Source organism: Hemiscyllium ocellatum, chromosome 22 (assembly GCF_020745735.1).
Source record: "Hemiscyllium ocellatum isolate sHemOce1 chromosome 22, sHemOce1.pat.X.cur, whole genome shotgun sequence".
In the NCBI taxonomy this organism is placed as follows: Eukaryota; Metazoa; Chordata; class Chondrichthyes; order Orectolobiformes; family Hemiscylliidae; genus Hemiscyllium; species Hemiscyllium ocellatum.
In genome coordinates this window covers 28,511,858-28,525,459 of record NC_083422.1, presented here as the reverse complement: position 1 = coordinate 28,525,459, position 13,602 = coordinate 28,511,858, and the positions used below count along the sequence as shown (strand labels likewise).

Here is a 13,602-nt window from a genome sequence, read left to right as displayed (position 1 = left end):
CTTCTGTTCACAGGGAGGACAAGCTAACAGGTACAAGGGTGGCTGTTGGAGTGTCCAGGGTTTCCAGCAGGAACGAGAGATGGAGCTGAGGGTGTGGAGAGGAGAAATAGTCCTCGGAGGAAGGAGCAAAAGGGTTCTCCACAGAAGACAGTATCCATCATAGATTTGCAAAGAGTACTTCTCCTTTGGTAATTAGGGCCATCGTTGAAATGAATTCAATTTTTATTGTACAAATTATCATAAAGTATGTGCTTAATCCTTCAGGAAAAATGCTACAAGTACTGGCCTGACCAGGGTTTGTGGAACTATGGAGCAATCCGGGTATCAGTGGAAGATGTCACCGTTCTTGTGGATTATACCATTCGCAAATTCACTATTCAGAATGCAAGTATTTTCTCATTTTGCCCTTCTTTTATGAATCATATTATAAAAATAAGTATTTAAAATGATTTCATTATTGCCTCAATTAATTTGGATTTTTGTCAGCTACCCTTTTTAAAAAAATAACTGACTGTTGTTTCTTCACTGACAAATACTGTCACCATCTTTTATTACAGTTTGCAGTTTAATGATAAATTTTAGTTCTTAAGTGAATAGACCATTGTACATAAGATTTACTTTATTAATAACTTATAGTATAATATAAAAATACTTTATGAACAGAAAGTCATAGTTATCCTGATAGCATGTATGGAGAGTGGTAATGTTTCAGTTCAGTCACCTTTCTTCAAGTGATAAAATGTCATTACCCTGGAATGTTTCTGTCTTCACAGACAATGCTTCTGCTGAGTATTTCCAGCATTATGGTTTTATTTTATGTTTAGTTCACAAAAATACCTCATCACAGAGGCAAATGTAATGTTTACAGTACCTTTCGGAGACACAAACCAGAGTTTGATTATTTTAACTGTTTTGTCCAGTTTCAGTAGTATTTTACTTCTATTGCCAATTTGCATTGACAGCATTTATTCTTAGCATTACAGGATTATTAAGGTTTTTGTTTACTTAACTGAAGTATATGATTTCAGCAATGTTTTATAGCCATTGCATTGTTCAAAATATGATATGCCTCCGCCTCTAAAAAGACCCCCCTTCCCACATTATCATATTTTTCTCATCTGTCTGCACGATATGTATGAATTTGATTACAGAATTAGTTCAACATTACAGACAGTAGGTTTGCCTGTTGAAGTCTGGATTGTTACATCAGCTAACATTACCCACCAATTGAATTGCATGGACTACATTTTTCTGGCTTATGCTGAATGTGGGAAGTGTCCCAACAAATGTATCCCCTGACCTACAATGGATTTAAAAATAATATTGAAATAATGGTCATATAACTGTAAGAATATATCTTCTAGTCTTCCAGAATGCTGCCTTGTCACCTTCCTTAACTACAAGTTTTGACTTTTGCTGGAGCACAGGCGATGGATAACAACAGAAATCCAACAGAAATGCCTGGTAGCTATAGTCCACTTGAATTTGCAAAAGGCATTTAGTAAAATGCTGTGCAAAAGTTTAATATGAAGGATAAAGACTCGTGGAATTAAAGATAGTCTACAAATATGAATGGAGAACTGATTAAAGGGCTGGAAACAGAGAGTGGGGAATAAATGGCTTTGGGTAATGGAGTGCTGCTAAGATCAGTGCTGAGGTCTCAGCTATTTGCAATGTATATTAATAACTTAGATTACTTTTGATATCTGCCTACCTAAATTTGTTAATGATTCAAAACTGGGTGGGAATGTAAGCCATGAGGAGAATGCAAAGTGGTAACACAGAGCTATGGCAGTTTAAATGAATGGACAACAAGACAGCAGTTGGAACATAATGGGGAAAAGTGACATTACTTACTTAAGAAGTAAGCATAGATGGTGTGAAAAGCTAAATAGTGAATTCCATGGAGACTTGGATATATACCTCTACAAGGTCTCTTTTATATCTTTCCCCTCTCACACTAAATCTATGCCCTCTAGTTCTGGACTCCCCTACCCCAGGGAAAAGACTTTGTCTATTTCTCCTATCCATACCCCTCATGACTTTATAAACCTCTTTAAGGTCACCCCTCAGTCTCAGACGTTCCAGGGAAAACAGCCCAGCCTATTCAACCTCTCCCTATAACTCAAATCCTCCAACTCAAGCAATTCCTTGTAAATCTTTTTCTGAACCCTTTCAAGTTTCACAACATCCTTCCGATAGGAAGGAGACCAGAATTGCACTCAATATTCCAAAAGTGGCCTAACCAATGTGAACTATTCTCTGTGTAAAAAAAATGTTGCCCCTCATGTCCTTTTTAAACTTCTTCCATCCTGGGGAAAGACCTTGCTATTCACTTCATCCATGCCCCTCATGATTTTATAATTGTCTATAAAGCCCCTCTCAACCTCCTTGAAAAATGTCCCAGCCTTCTTTTATAACTCAAACCCTCCAGCCCCAGCAACATCCTGGTAAATCTTTTCAGAACCCTCTCCAATTTAAAAATATTGTTCTAATAGCAGGGTCACCAGAACTGTACACAGTAGTCCAGAAGAGGCCTCAACATGCCATCCCAATTCCGATACTCAAAGGCCTGAGCAATGAAGACAAGTGTGCTAAACACTTTATTAGCCACCGTGTCTACCTGTGATGCAACTTTCAAAGAAATATATATCAGAATCCCTAGGTCTCTGTGTTCTACAACACTACACATGGACCTACCATTAATTGTGTAAGTCCTGCCCCAGTTTTTTTTAACCAAAATACAATACCTCACATTTATCCATATTAAACTCCTTCTTCCAATCCAGGGCTAAAAGGATCAGAAGTCATGGGGAGAAAGCGAGAATGGGGTACAGAGTTGAATGATTAACCATGCTTGTATTAAATAGTAGAGCAGGCTCAAAGGGCTGAATGGTCTTCTCCTGCTGCTATGTTCAATGTTTCTATTTTTTCTGGAGTTTTCAAGCCTTTAAAATTGTAATCCATCATTAGGGACATTAAGAATATCACATCACGATGAATGGATTTGAAGCAGAGGATTGTATTCAATGGTGGAGCAGGTTTAAGAGATCATAAGAAGTACTGTTCAGCGTTCTTACATGCCTGCATTAACTGGCCATTCTTTAAATCAAAGACTACACACGAAGTGTCAGCAAGCTAGCAAACCATGAAAAGGCACATCTGTCACATTTGGTAATCACAAACTTAATTAACATTCTTTCCATTTGTAGTCCACAGACTGCAATGAACAAAAACACATGTACTGCCATCTTTGATAAGTTGAGCTAACTCAAAACACAGCAGGGTTTCCCATTCCAAGGTGTATTCACTTATCGCATCTTCTCTGTTGAGTTATAAATGCCATTCAATTCCTACATGTTTAAAACAATGTGCTTGTCACATCATTTTTTTAAAAATTAAAGTTGATCAAGATTTTGAGATACAATTGGTACTTTTCCTCAACAATAAAAATTGGAGGTTAGATTAAACTTAATTTTGTGAACACAGTTAACATATCCCAATGTCAGTAAGTATTATATTACATTTGAAGGCACAACATTTTCAGTGTACTTCTCTTAATAGCCATTATGAATTCTGACCAAATGATATAGTAACATTTGTCTCTTGCTGTCTCCTTGATTTTGTGTTAGGTAATAAGAGAATGGCAAGTTTTGGTTAATTGCTGGAATCATTTCGGTGTAATCGTACCTTTCTTAATACATGCCAATTACGAAATCATTGTTGTGTTTTTATTGCATTTGTTACAGCAAAGTGTGGGCAACAAATCTCCAAGACTAATAACACAGCTTCACTTTACGAGCTGGCCTGATTTTGGTGTACCATTTGCACCCATTGGCATGCTCAAATTTCTGAAGAAGGTTAAAATGGTGAACCCTTCCTATTCAGGACCTATTGTGGTTCATTGCAGGTAAATGTTAAGTTTACATTCTTCTGCCACAACAAGTGGCATTATTGTTCCAAGCTACGCAAAGTCAAGTTGGTTTTGCCAGAGCTTGCAGGGCTGTCTGTGGTGTGCTGCAGGAAACTTTTGATTAATATTGATGCCTAACTCTAACAATTGCTTTGTGCCATACTATGTGTTGTCTAGATCCAGAACAGCTGGAGTTTTCCACAAACTTACAATTTAATTTAGGTTACAAACTGGTAAATGGGAACGCAAGAAAACTCAGTAGCTTTAGAGTGTGTTGCATTACAGAGAACATACTGACCACTGAGAGACATAATTCAATCAATATTCATTTCACATGTTGTTGCACTTCCCTTTTGAAATAACTATTGAATGTTCTGAACTTTGGCTTATGCCCAATTTCCTCAAGAAAACTATTAGTCATTCTTTGAAAAGATTATTTTTAATCAGTTGATATTTATCTTCCATTTAATATGTATAACATAACTCGGATGCTGCCTAAACTGCTGTGCTCTTCCAGCATCACTACTCCAGAATTTGGTTTCCAGCATCTGGCAGTCATTGTTTTTACCTAGCATAACTTACAGACAATCCTTTTATCAGTCTGAATTTTTTTAGAGCTCCTAAGTTGTGAGAGAAAAATATTAATGAAGCAGAGTTAATAATTTAGCAACTTTGTTGACTTCCAGATGATGTTTTAAAAATTTTGCTTCTCTGTTTTATTCCTGTCTTTCTGTGGATTCCACTTGTGTTACACACTTTTCACACCTGGAGTATTGTGGGCAGTTTTAATGGTTTTAGTTGATAAAAGATATATTTGTCATGGAGGAAGTACAGTGAAGGTTCACTAAACTGGTTCACGGGATGGCAGATTTGACATAAAAGGAGAGATGGGATGTGCAGGGTCTGTATGCATGGGTTTAGAAGAATGAGAGGGTCCCTTATTGAAATGCATCAAATTCTGACAGAACTGAAGGCAAGGATGATTCTCATGACTGGGAGGTCCAGAATAAGGGGTTGGCCTTGGCATAAAGGGTGGGCCATTTTGGACTGAGATGCAGAGAAATTGCTTCACTCAAAGTGGGGAACCTGTGAAATTCTCAATACAGCAGTTTGTGGAGGCCAACTACTGAATATGCTTAAGGAAAAAAAATAAATAGACTTCTCAAGACTGCAGATGTCAAGCAGTATGCTGAGAGACCAGGCGTATGGCATTGAAATAGAAGGCAGAATCTTGTAGGGGGCTGACTATTGTAGACTGTGGTGAGAAAATTGAGAGAAGGCAGAATCGTGTGAGAAATCCAGTGAGGCATATTTCAGGGCAGCAGCAACTTTGCTGCATCTTTTAATGGAGCTTCAAGCGTTAAGGTGAAATTTGTGTGAGGCAGCAGGTTGCTGAGTAGGCAGGATGACCGCTTATTAAGAACCTTATTAACTGCACATCTTGCCTCAGTAATCTGTAGCTTCCTATCCCGCCACCTGAAATGTACAAAACAAGATGCCAAGAATTCTCAACATGGACATCAGAGTGGGTACTTGGCAATTTTAGCTCAGTGTTTGCTCCAGATGGCCTCTGTGTTGGAGCTAGGCATTAATATCTTGGGACACGGTCCTTTGACACTGACCATGCAGGCACCATGTCCATGGGTATTGACACCCGATATGTTTGGTTTTATAAGCCCTCTTGGGACATCTCAAATCCACTTACAGTATCTTGCTTCACTTCAAAGCTGCACCTCTAACTGAACCAGCCACTATCGCAGTAAGGCTGAAGCAACGACACTGTGTGCTCAGGGACATGCATCCATCACAAAGGTCGAACCAGTCTGTATCTCTGAGCTCTTCATTTGCTCTCTTGGTATTCACTCACTCTGAACTGTTAGTTTTACTCTCAGAATTCCTGCCTTGCCTTTTTGCACTTTGCTACCCTATCCTGAGTCTTACGGCACTACTGTATTGCTCTGCAGTCTAGGACAGGCACAAAGCCAGAGCTTGATATGGTTGTCCGCAGTCCTCAGTCAACTCCAGGGAAATAGTTTTCAATCAAGGGACAGCACAGTAAGGCAACGGCAGCCTCTGACAACAGTCCAAGGGCTTGGACATGGCCAGTCAGCCGCCTGGGGTGGCCTGAGTCAAGATCCTCCATTTTAAGGTGAGGAGCGAAATGACAGGCACCTCTCCACCACCCCCCCCCCCCCCCCCCCCCCCCCCCAACCACACACACACACACACACACACGTCTTATCATTTTCTACCCTATTGTGAGTTGCTGTCCTCCTGGATTGAGACAGACGCAAGCAGTAAGGGAGTTTAAAGTTAATGGCAGAGTTCTTATTTTTGGTACAACTGGAGAGATGACCTGAGAGAATGAGTTGGCAACACTGAGGCCATGTAGAAATGGTCCTTTTGGGAGTTGGGAATGGGTGATGGTAAGTGAGGAAGTTGCTGCAGGCACCAATGAGAGCAATAGAGCATAAGCCTTCGTGCAAAGTGGGTGTGGTAACAGAGTCAGAGTGAGTGTGAAATATCAGAGACAAGATATTCGCACTTACGCTGACAGAGTTGAGCAGGTCACTGACGTTCTTCCCACATTGCTGTGCATTCCTCCAGATGGCTGAGGCTGTACTGACCTAAATGGCAACCTTGGTCCAGGTTGATATGACCTGTTGTGCATGGCCTCCACTGTTGGTTGTGTGTCTACATGCATCCCATCCAACAGGACTGCAGGTTCCTGTCCATAAAGGTGGGGGCAATAGTTTCCTCTTGTCTGTTATGTCCCAAACCAATGTCAAAACCAATATAGGACAGCTTTGGACTGACCATGCTGTGTGCGTGATGGTTTTTAAAGATGGAATGGGTGCCTGGATATTCCAGAATAATCCAGCACCGGTGAGTTAAACTGGTTGTAGCAATTGGTAGAATGGGGCTTGAATCTGATGAGAGGAGCATCATAGGAGCAAGGGAGGTAGTTCATTAAGTGAATTTGATAAGATATAATGGTAACCTTGCAACATGAAACCCTTCATGAAACTCAACAAAACTGCTGCAGCCAAAAACAGTAAAGTTCACCCCAGTGGATCAACCATGATCTGGTTGAATGGGATGCACCCTTTTTTGTGTTTTCAGAGAAGGTTTTGCAGAGCTGGTGACAGAACCCCTGCAGTGCCACTCTCTGGCTTTCTAATATCTCTCCTGTTCTCATCAGGTAGTATTTAGCATCCAAGCGACTACTCCTTCTGGGGCCATAGTTAAGAATGGAGAGTCACCTCGTCTAGGAGCTCGCATTCTGAATGACATTTTCCCTTTTAGCATCTGGTACTCTGGACTGGGTATAGCACCTAACACAGATGCACTAATTCAGATCAGCTAATTTAACACTAAAGCTGAGGATGTCAGGTGTATATGACTTAGCATTATAGAATAAATAGGACATATAATAAAGGATGGCAAAGATCAGTTAAATCATAGAACTGTACACCACAGGAATGGATCCTTCAGTCCATGATGTTGTGCCGAACATGGCGTCAAGTTAAACTAAGCCCTTTTGCCTGCCCCATGTCCTTCCATTCCTTGCGTACTCATGTGTTTATCTAAAAGTCCCTTGAATGCCCCATCGAGTCTGCCTCCAACAACATCCCTCGCAGTGTGTTCCAGACTCTTATCATTCTCTGGGTTAAAAAAAAAACTTGCTGCTGAGACTTCCTTTGAACGTTCCCTCTCTCACCTTAAATGCATGTCCCCTAGTATTGGAGGGTGTGTTATATAACTGCACCATCCTAAAATTATGTAATTTTCTTATAGTACAAACACACTCCCCTTCTCCAACAGTATAATACGATGGGGCTCAGAGCTGCTTCACAGCAGATAAACAGATCAGCTATTTATTCTTTAAATTTGAAAGGGCTGTGGTTGATTACTCTGTGATTAATCATGAACCTGAGTGGGGGAATTGATGGTTAGTGGCTGGAGGGAACAGGAAAGGGGTGGAGATGGGGAGAGTGATGATGTGCAATTTGAAATACCCTATCACTACCAAAATAGCTCCAAATTCAAATCAGATTATGGCGTCCTTTGTGTCAAATGTTATTGCAATGGTAAAGATGGGCAGTAAAATAATATTCCATTATCACCCATTATTGTCTTTCTTGTATTTGTGTGAACCTAGTTAATGTCAGAAAATCAGCAAAATAGGGACTACAACTGAAATATTCCCTTTAATTTTCCCAACATTTTCATTCGTAGCTTCCAAAATTAGACACAGTAACAAAAAAACAAAATTACAAATGTACCTTTTGATTGTGGTAACTTTGTAACTCCAGTACCTGTTTATCTATCTACATAATTCCATAATCATGCATTACCTAAATTCCATCAGCAAGAGAGCTAGTTAACCTAGTTAACTGAGTACAGTTGGTACGAGAAGTAAAGGCAAAGCGAGGACCAACAGTGAGAAAATGCACAAGGGTGATTAGTTGACCTTTGTAAGCAATCTTGTATAATTCCAATTATGAATATGGATTTGGACTTTTTAAATTGTTGCCTTTCATTTTTGCATTTCTAGTATCCAAATATTACGTGCTAATGAGGCCAATTTTTCACCCATCATTTATGGTATCTCATTTCAAAACTACCTTTTGTGTTTCCTTTTAAAAGCAGCTCTATTAAAGTTTATGAAGTAACTATATAAGCTTTTGCACAGTTGCCTTGAAGGAAAATCCACTGCTGAATATCTTTTCATCTTTACTTTCATAAGATGAGTTTGTATATGTTAGGTTGCAAAGCTTTTGCTAATCCTATCTTGGGATTTGAATTTCTATTTTACACAACCTTACATATTAATTCTGTGAACTGTTCTTCTCATGTATTATGAAGTTTCTTCCTTGAAAATCAATACTGGTAGCAGTGCTACTTATATTTGTAAGCAGAGCGCATCGGCTACAAGCTCTGATGTAGGCAGCTGTCTCCCCTTTGCATAAAACAAGGTTGTTCTAGCTTTAATCCAAATCGAGAATCTTTTCAATTGTTTCAGGAGACAATTCCTTAATCTCTTTATTCCTCATTCTTGTCCTTCAGAAGTGGAACATAGGTTTGACTGTGGAGATGCGCATTGCTCTTTATACTGTTGTACTCGGGGAACCTGGGCAATTGTGTATTTCCCTTGAAATCTTTTCTCGCAAAAGCTACTGTCAAAGTAGTATGTACATTGCATTATTACCAGCCACACGATAACAATCTTCAGTGAAAGGTCAGGCCATCTGTGCCAGAGGAACCTCAGAAGCTTGTTTTGAGAAAATGTCTCCAATATGTAGCTAATATCTAAAGAAAATATCAGCTGAGGGTTAGTCAATTAATTTATTCTCCTAAAATAAGCTTTTATAGCAGCTACAAATATTGTCAGCTGATCTGACTTCTAGTCTGAGAATATTAACATCATAGATCATATCTGATTAAAATAGACAATTACCTTCATGTGGTAGAATCTCTTTGGTTCTTTGAATGATGTCATCCTATTCATTCTTAATTCTAGTCTGGTCATACTCATATGTTGTTTTGGGAATTAGCGTTTGTGCAAAATTGTCTTTGAAACGCCCTATTCTGCCTCATCTTGCAAAATAAAATGTTGATGCATGTTACAGAGAAGCGCACTTGACGCAAAATGTTTCAAATGAACACAGTCTCTGAGGCACTGGCCAGCTCCCTATGATACATTATCCTTCACAAAGATTGGTTGAAAGGCAGGACACATATCTCCATAATTTCACCTGAAGTAGATCAAAAATATTATCCTGAAAGTAGAATGTGGAACTTCTATGATTATAATTTCACACTTTGTGCACAGTATGGCTAACACCTACCCATGTACACAATCCATAAGGTGAGAAATGTAGAGTTCCATAATCACAAAAAAAAGTATTTTCACCAAGCTGTGCAATTGTTTTTTAATTAATCCCAATTTAAAATTAGCAATTTTTTTAAAAGTATCTTAAGATTTTCAGTGGGTGGAGAATGTACTGTAGACACCCAGTTCTAGAACTGAGCAAAACAAAAAATTGGCAATAACATTTGTGCTACCAAAGGACAAGCCCCTGAAAGACATCAGTGTATATTACAGGCGAGTGCTGCTCAGATTTATGAAATGTCAGTAACTTTGACAGAGTGGCAAATCCATTTTTTTTTATTCCCAGTGCTGGGCAGAATTTCTTACAATATGTTTAGTTGGTTCAAATAAGCAAGTGTCACTATCAACACAGAATAGGGTAAAGATAAAGCAAGTTACTTTGATTTATTATTTATTTAGTTTGTTAGTAAACACAAATCGTGGAGCCAAGTCATCACCTGTTCAACTGCAGAGTTTAAGGTGGTTAGTCCATCACGAAGTCAGGAGAGGGGACACTACTCAGTTATGTAAAGTATTGTTTGTGTGTCTCCATGCGTGAACCTACTAAGGCTCCAGCATTGAGGAAGGTTGCATGTGCAGGGGCTTTGGCCTGTTTAGCAAGGATCACTCACGCCCTGGTAGTTCAAAGTCTGTCATAAGGAACTTGTTAATTACTTAGTTACATTGATGAAATAAATATTTAACTCTGAAATTCTTAAAAATCCAATAACTCTGTTACCGTTTGTACACTTTAGCACTACAATACACTGAAATACTTGCCTGAATCTAATGTTATTGGAAAATAAAATGAACTTGTGGCCTTCCAAGTATGGCAGTGTATTGGACCAGATAGAAATGGCACCTGAATAAGCAGTTGAGATTCCACATTTATAAATCCCTAATTTCACCTGTGGGGACCTGAAGAGCTCACCATCAGAGAAAAGGTGATTTCTCAGAGGACAATGAAGATTCGTAGTGATTCGGCCCTTCCTGTCACCTTCTCAAACATAACAAGATCAAAAGCATGGAATATAACTTCTGTCCACCTAGAGCCAGGGTATTGTACCTAGAACATAAGCAATTTAAAATGAGGAAGATTGGAAAATTATATTATTTCTCATGCTACAAGACCAATTGTAAGACTGTGCAAGCGTAGACATTTAACAATCCTTTTTAAATTGCAGTGCTGGTGTAGGCAGAACTGGAACATTCATTGTTATCGATGCTATGATTGATATGATGTATGCAGAGCAGAAAGTGGATGTTTTTGGTTTTGTGTCAAGAATTCGTAGTCAGCGTTCACAGCTAGTTCAAACTGATGTAAGTATTAGCCATTTTCTATCTTTTTTTCCTATTAGGTTGAAATTGTACCAGCACTTGAAAGGAATAGGGGCGAGAAGGCCTTTCTTTATATTCTATACTGATTTTCTCTATCAGGCCATTGTTAGGTCCAGTTGATTTAATATATTTTTATTGCTCTGCTCGTAGCTGATGCCTGAACACAGCTCTTTTGGTGTCACAGGAACTCTCCTCTAGTTCCAATAGAAATTCAAGTAATTTATGATGTTGTAAAATTGTACCACATGTTCAGGTGTTAATGTAGTTTTGTTTACTTTATTGTTCCTTGCAGATGCAGTACTCCTTCATTTATCAAGCGCTGCTTGAACATTACTTATATGGTGACACGGAGCTGGATGTGAGCTCTTTGGAGAAGCATATACAGAAGCTTCACAGTAAAGCAGGACAGTTTGATGTCACTGGCTTGGAAGAAGAGTTTAATGTGAGTTAGTAAGTTAATAGTCAGAGGGGCACCTGCCATTTAACATTGCATTAATTACTAACACAATTCCTTGGTCTGTAATACTCAGTTATCTGTCATTAATTGACTATTTTTGAATACTCCGCAACATATAGGTTTCTTTTTAGGAATATTGTGTGCCAATTCTAGATCAGAGTCCAGTGGAGAGATGAATAACACTCATGACTCTACTCAGAATTTTAAATCCTCTCAGACAGTAATATCATTGTACACTACACTACTCTTTTATTATTAGTTTTAAATTCAGAATATGTAATGACAGTGAAGGGCATCTGGCCCAAGGATGTAGTAACACAGGAAGAGGAATAGGCTATTCAGCCCCTCAAGTCTGATCTGCCATTCAATGAGGTCATGGCTGATCTGTAGCTTAATTCTCTTAAGCTGCCTTTAACCCATATCTCTCGATAAGCTTGCTTAACAAAAATGCATCTATCTCAAAATTAAAATTGCTAACTCTCTGTGCATCCACTGCCATTTGTGGGAAAGAGTTCCAAACATCTACAATCGGTTTTGTGTATGTTTGTAGAAGTGTTTCTTCATATCTCTCTGAAATGGTCTGACCCTAATTCTCAGACTGTGCCCTGTAGTTCTGGGATCTCTAAAAATGGAAATAGTTTGTCTGTATCTACCCCGTCTTTTTCTGTTAATATCTTGAAGACTTCGATCAGATTACATCTTAATTTTCTAAATTCTAGAGCAATTGGACAGAATTTGTACAATCTCACTGCATAAGTTCACCCTGAAGTCCAAGTTTCATTCTTGTAAACCTATGTTGTGCCCCTTTGGTGCTCATATATCCTTCTTAAGGTGTGGTGCCCAGATCAGCTCGCAGTACTAACCAGGATTTTGTATAAATGCAGCAGAACTTCTGCAGCCTAGTACCCCAGTCCTCCAGATATAAAGACCGGTGTTCCATTTGCTTTCTTGATGAATTCCAAACTATAGTATAAAAAATGTATTTGTTTTGATTCTGATTTCAGCTTGACCATTTCCATTCTATGTTGTTACTGCAGAAATTAACTACTGTCCGAATAAGGAAGGAGAACATGAGAACAGGAAATAAGCCCATAAACATGAAAAAAGCCAGAGTCCTTCAGATCATTCCTTGTAAGTGAACTTTTATTCCACCCTCCCATACATTGAAATAATTCCCATCATCCATCAAGAAAAAGTCAAATAGGGCCACTTTTCTACCTGGATATCTCATGTTCCCATTGACAATTTGCCATCTTGGTTCCTAATTGTTACCAATGACTACATAACTTCATTCTTTCCTGAAAAGAAACATGAAAAAATATTAATGAGTTCTTTTAAAGCAACTTGTATTACTCGTACTCCAGAGAGAATCAAAAGGTGGCATTGCCCGAGACTTTGGAGGAAATGTCCTGCCTTCTCTGTCCCTTAAAGAGTGATGGGAGGCAAGGGAACTGAACAAAATGTGGAGCGAAACACCAAATGGTTTAACCTGGTTCTTAAATTTCAGATTTTTTGTAGTGGTTTGACTTTACTCTAAAATTTATCTTCCAAATATGAATTAAGTGATTGAGTGCTCAGAGACCGGGTGAAGTATCTCCATGCTGCTAAATATTGTTGGAGCGACCATAGGGATTGTTCAGGCGCGGGTGGGTGAGGTGGCGAGCATTATGTTGTCCTCTGTAAACTTGTCCCTTGAGCATGTGGCTTAAAATTGTAAAAACTAGCTCAAACTCATTTCTACTGATTTTCCTTTTAAGTAGGTGAATACACAGAGGAGCAGTGCATTATTTATACACTTTTTAATAGGAGTTGAAATTTAATCTAATGGCCCTCTTTTGATATTAGCATGGGAATCAGAGGCACCAATTCCATTCTGTGTGTGGCGTCATAAAACCATAAGATATGGAACAGTCCATTCAGCTTAGGGAGTATGCTCTGCCATTCGATCATGGTTGATGTATTTCTCAAGTCCATTCTCCTGCCTTCTCCCCATAACACTTGATTCCCTTAAAGAACCTA

General features: G+C 38.9%; 1 protein-coding gene across 8 annotated transcripts in view; it reads left to right on the top strand.

The window, feature by feature from the left end:
• Positions 1–13,602, top strand: part of ptprea (protein tyrosine phosphatase receptor type Ea) — a 270,285-nt gene that overhangs the window by 231,975 nt on the left and 24,708 nt on the right. For all 8 annotated transcript variants that reach the window (XM_060841967.1, XM_060841966.1, XM_060841968.1 and 5 more), the window contains 5 exons: positions 265–384; positions 3,750–3,910; positions 10,973–11,108; positions 11,419–11,568; positions 12,621–12,714. In XM_060841967.1, the coding sequence (XP_060697950.1) occupies positions 265–384; positions 3,750–3,910; positions 10,973–11,108; positions 11,419–11,568; positions 12,621–12,714 (661 nt within the window). The remainder of the gene's footprint in view (positions 1–264; positions 385–3,749; positions 3,911–10,972; positions 11,109–11,418; positions 11,569–12,620; positions 12,715–13,602) is intronic.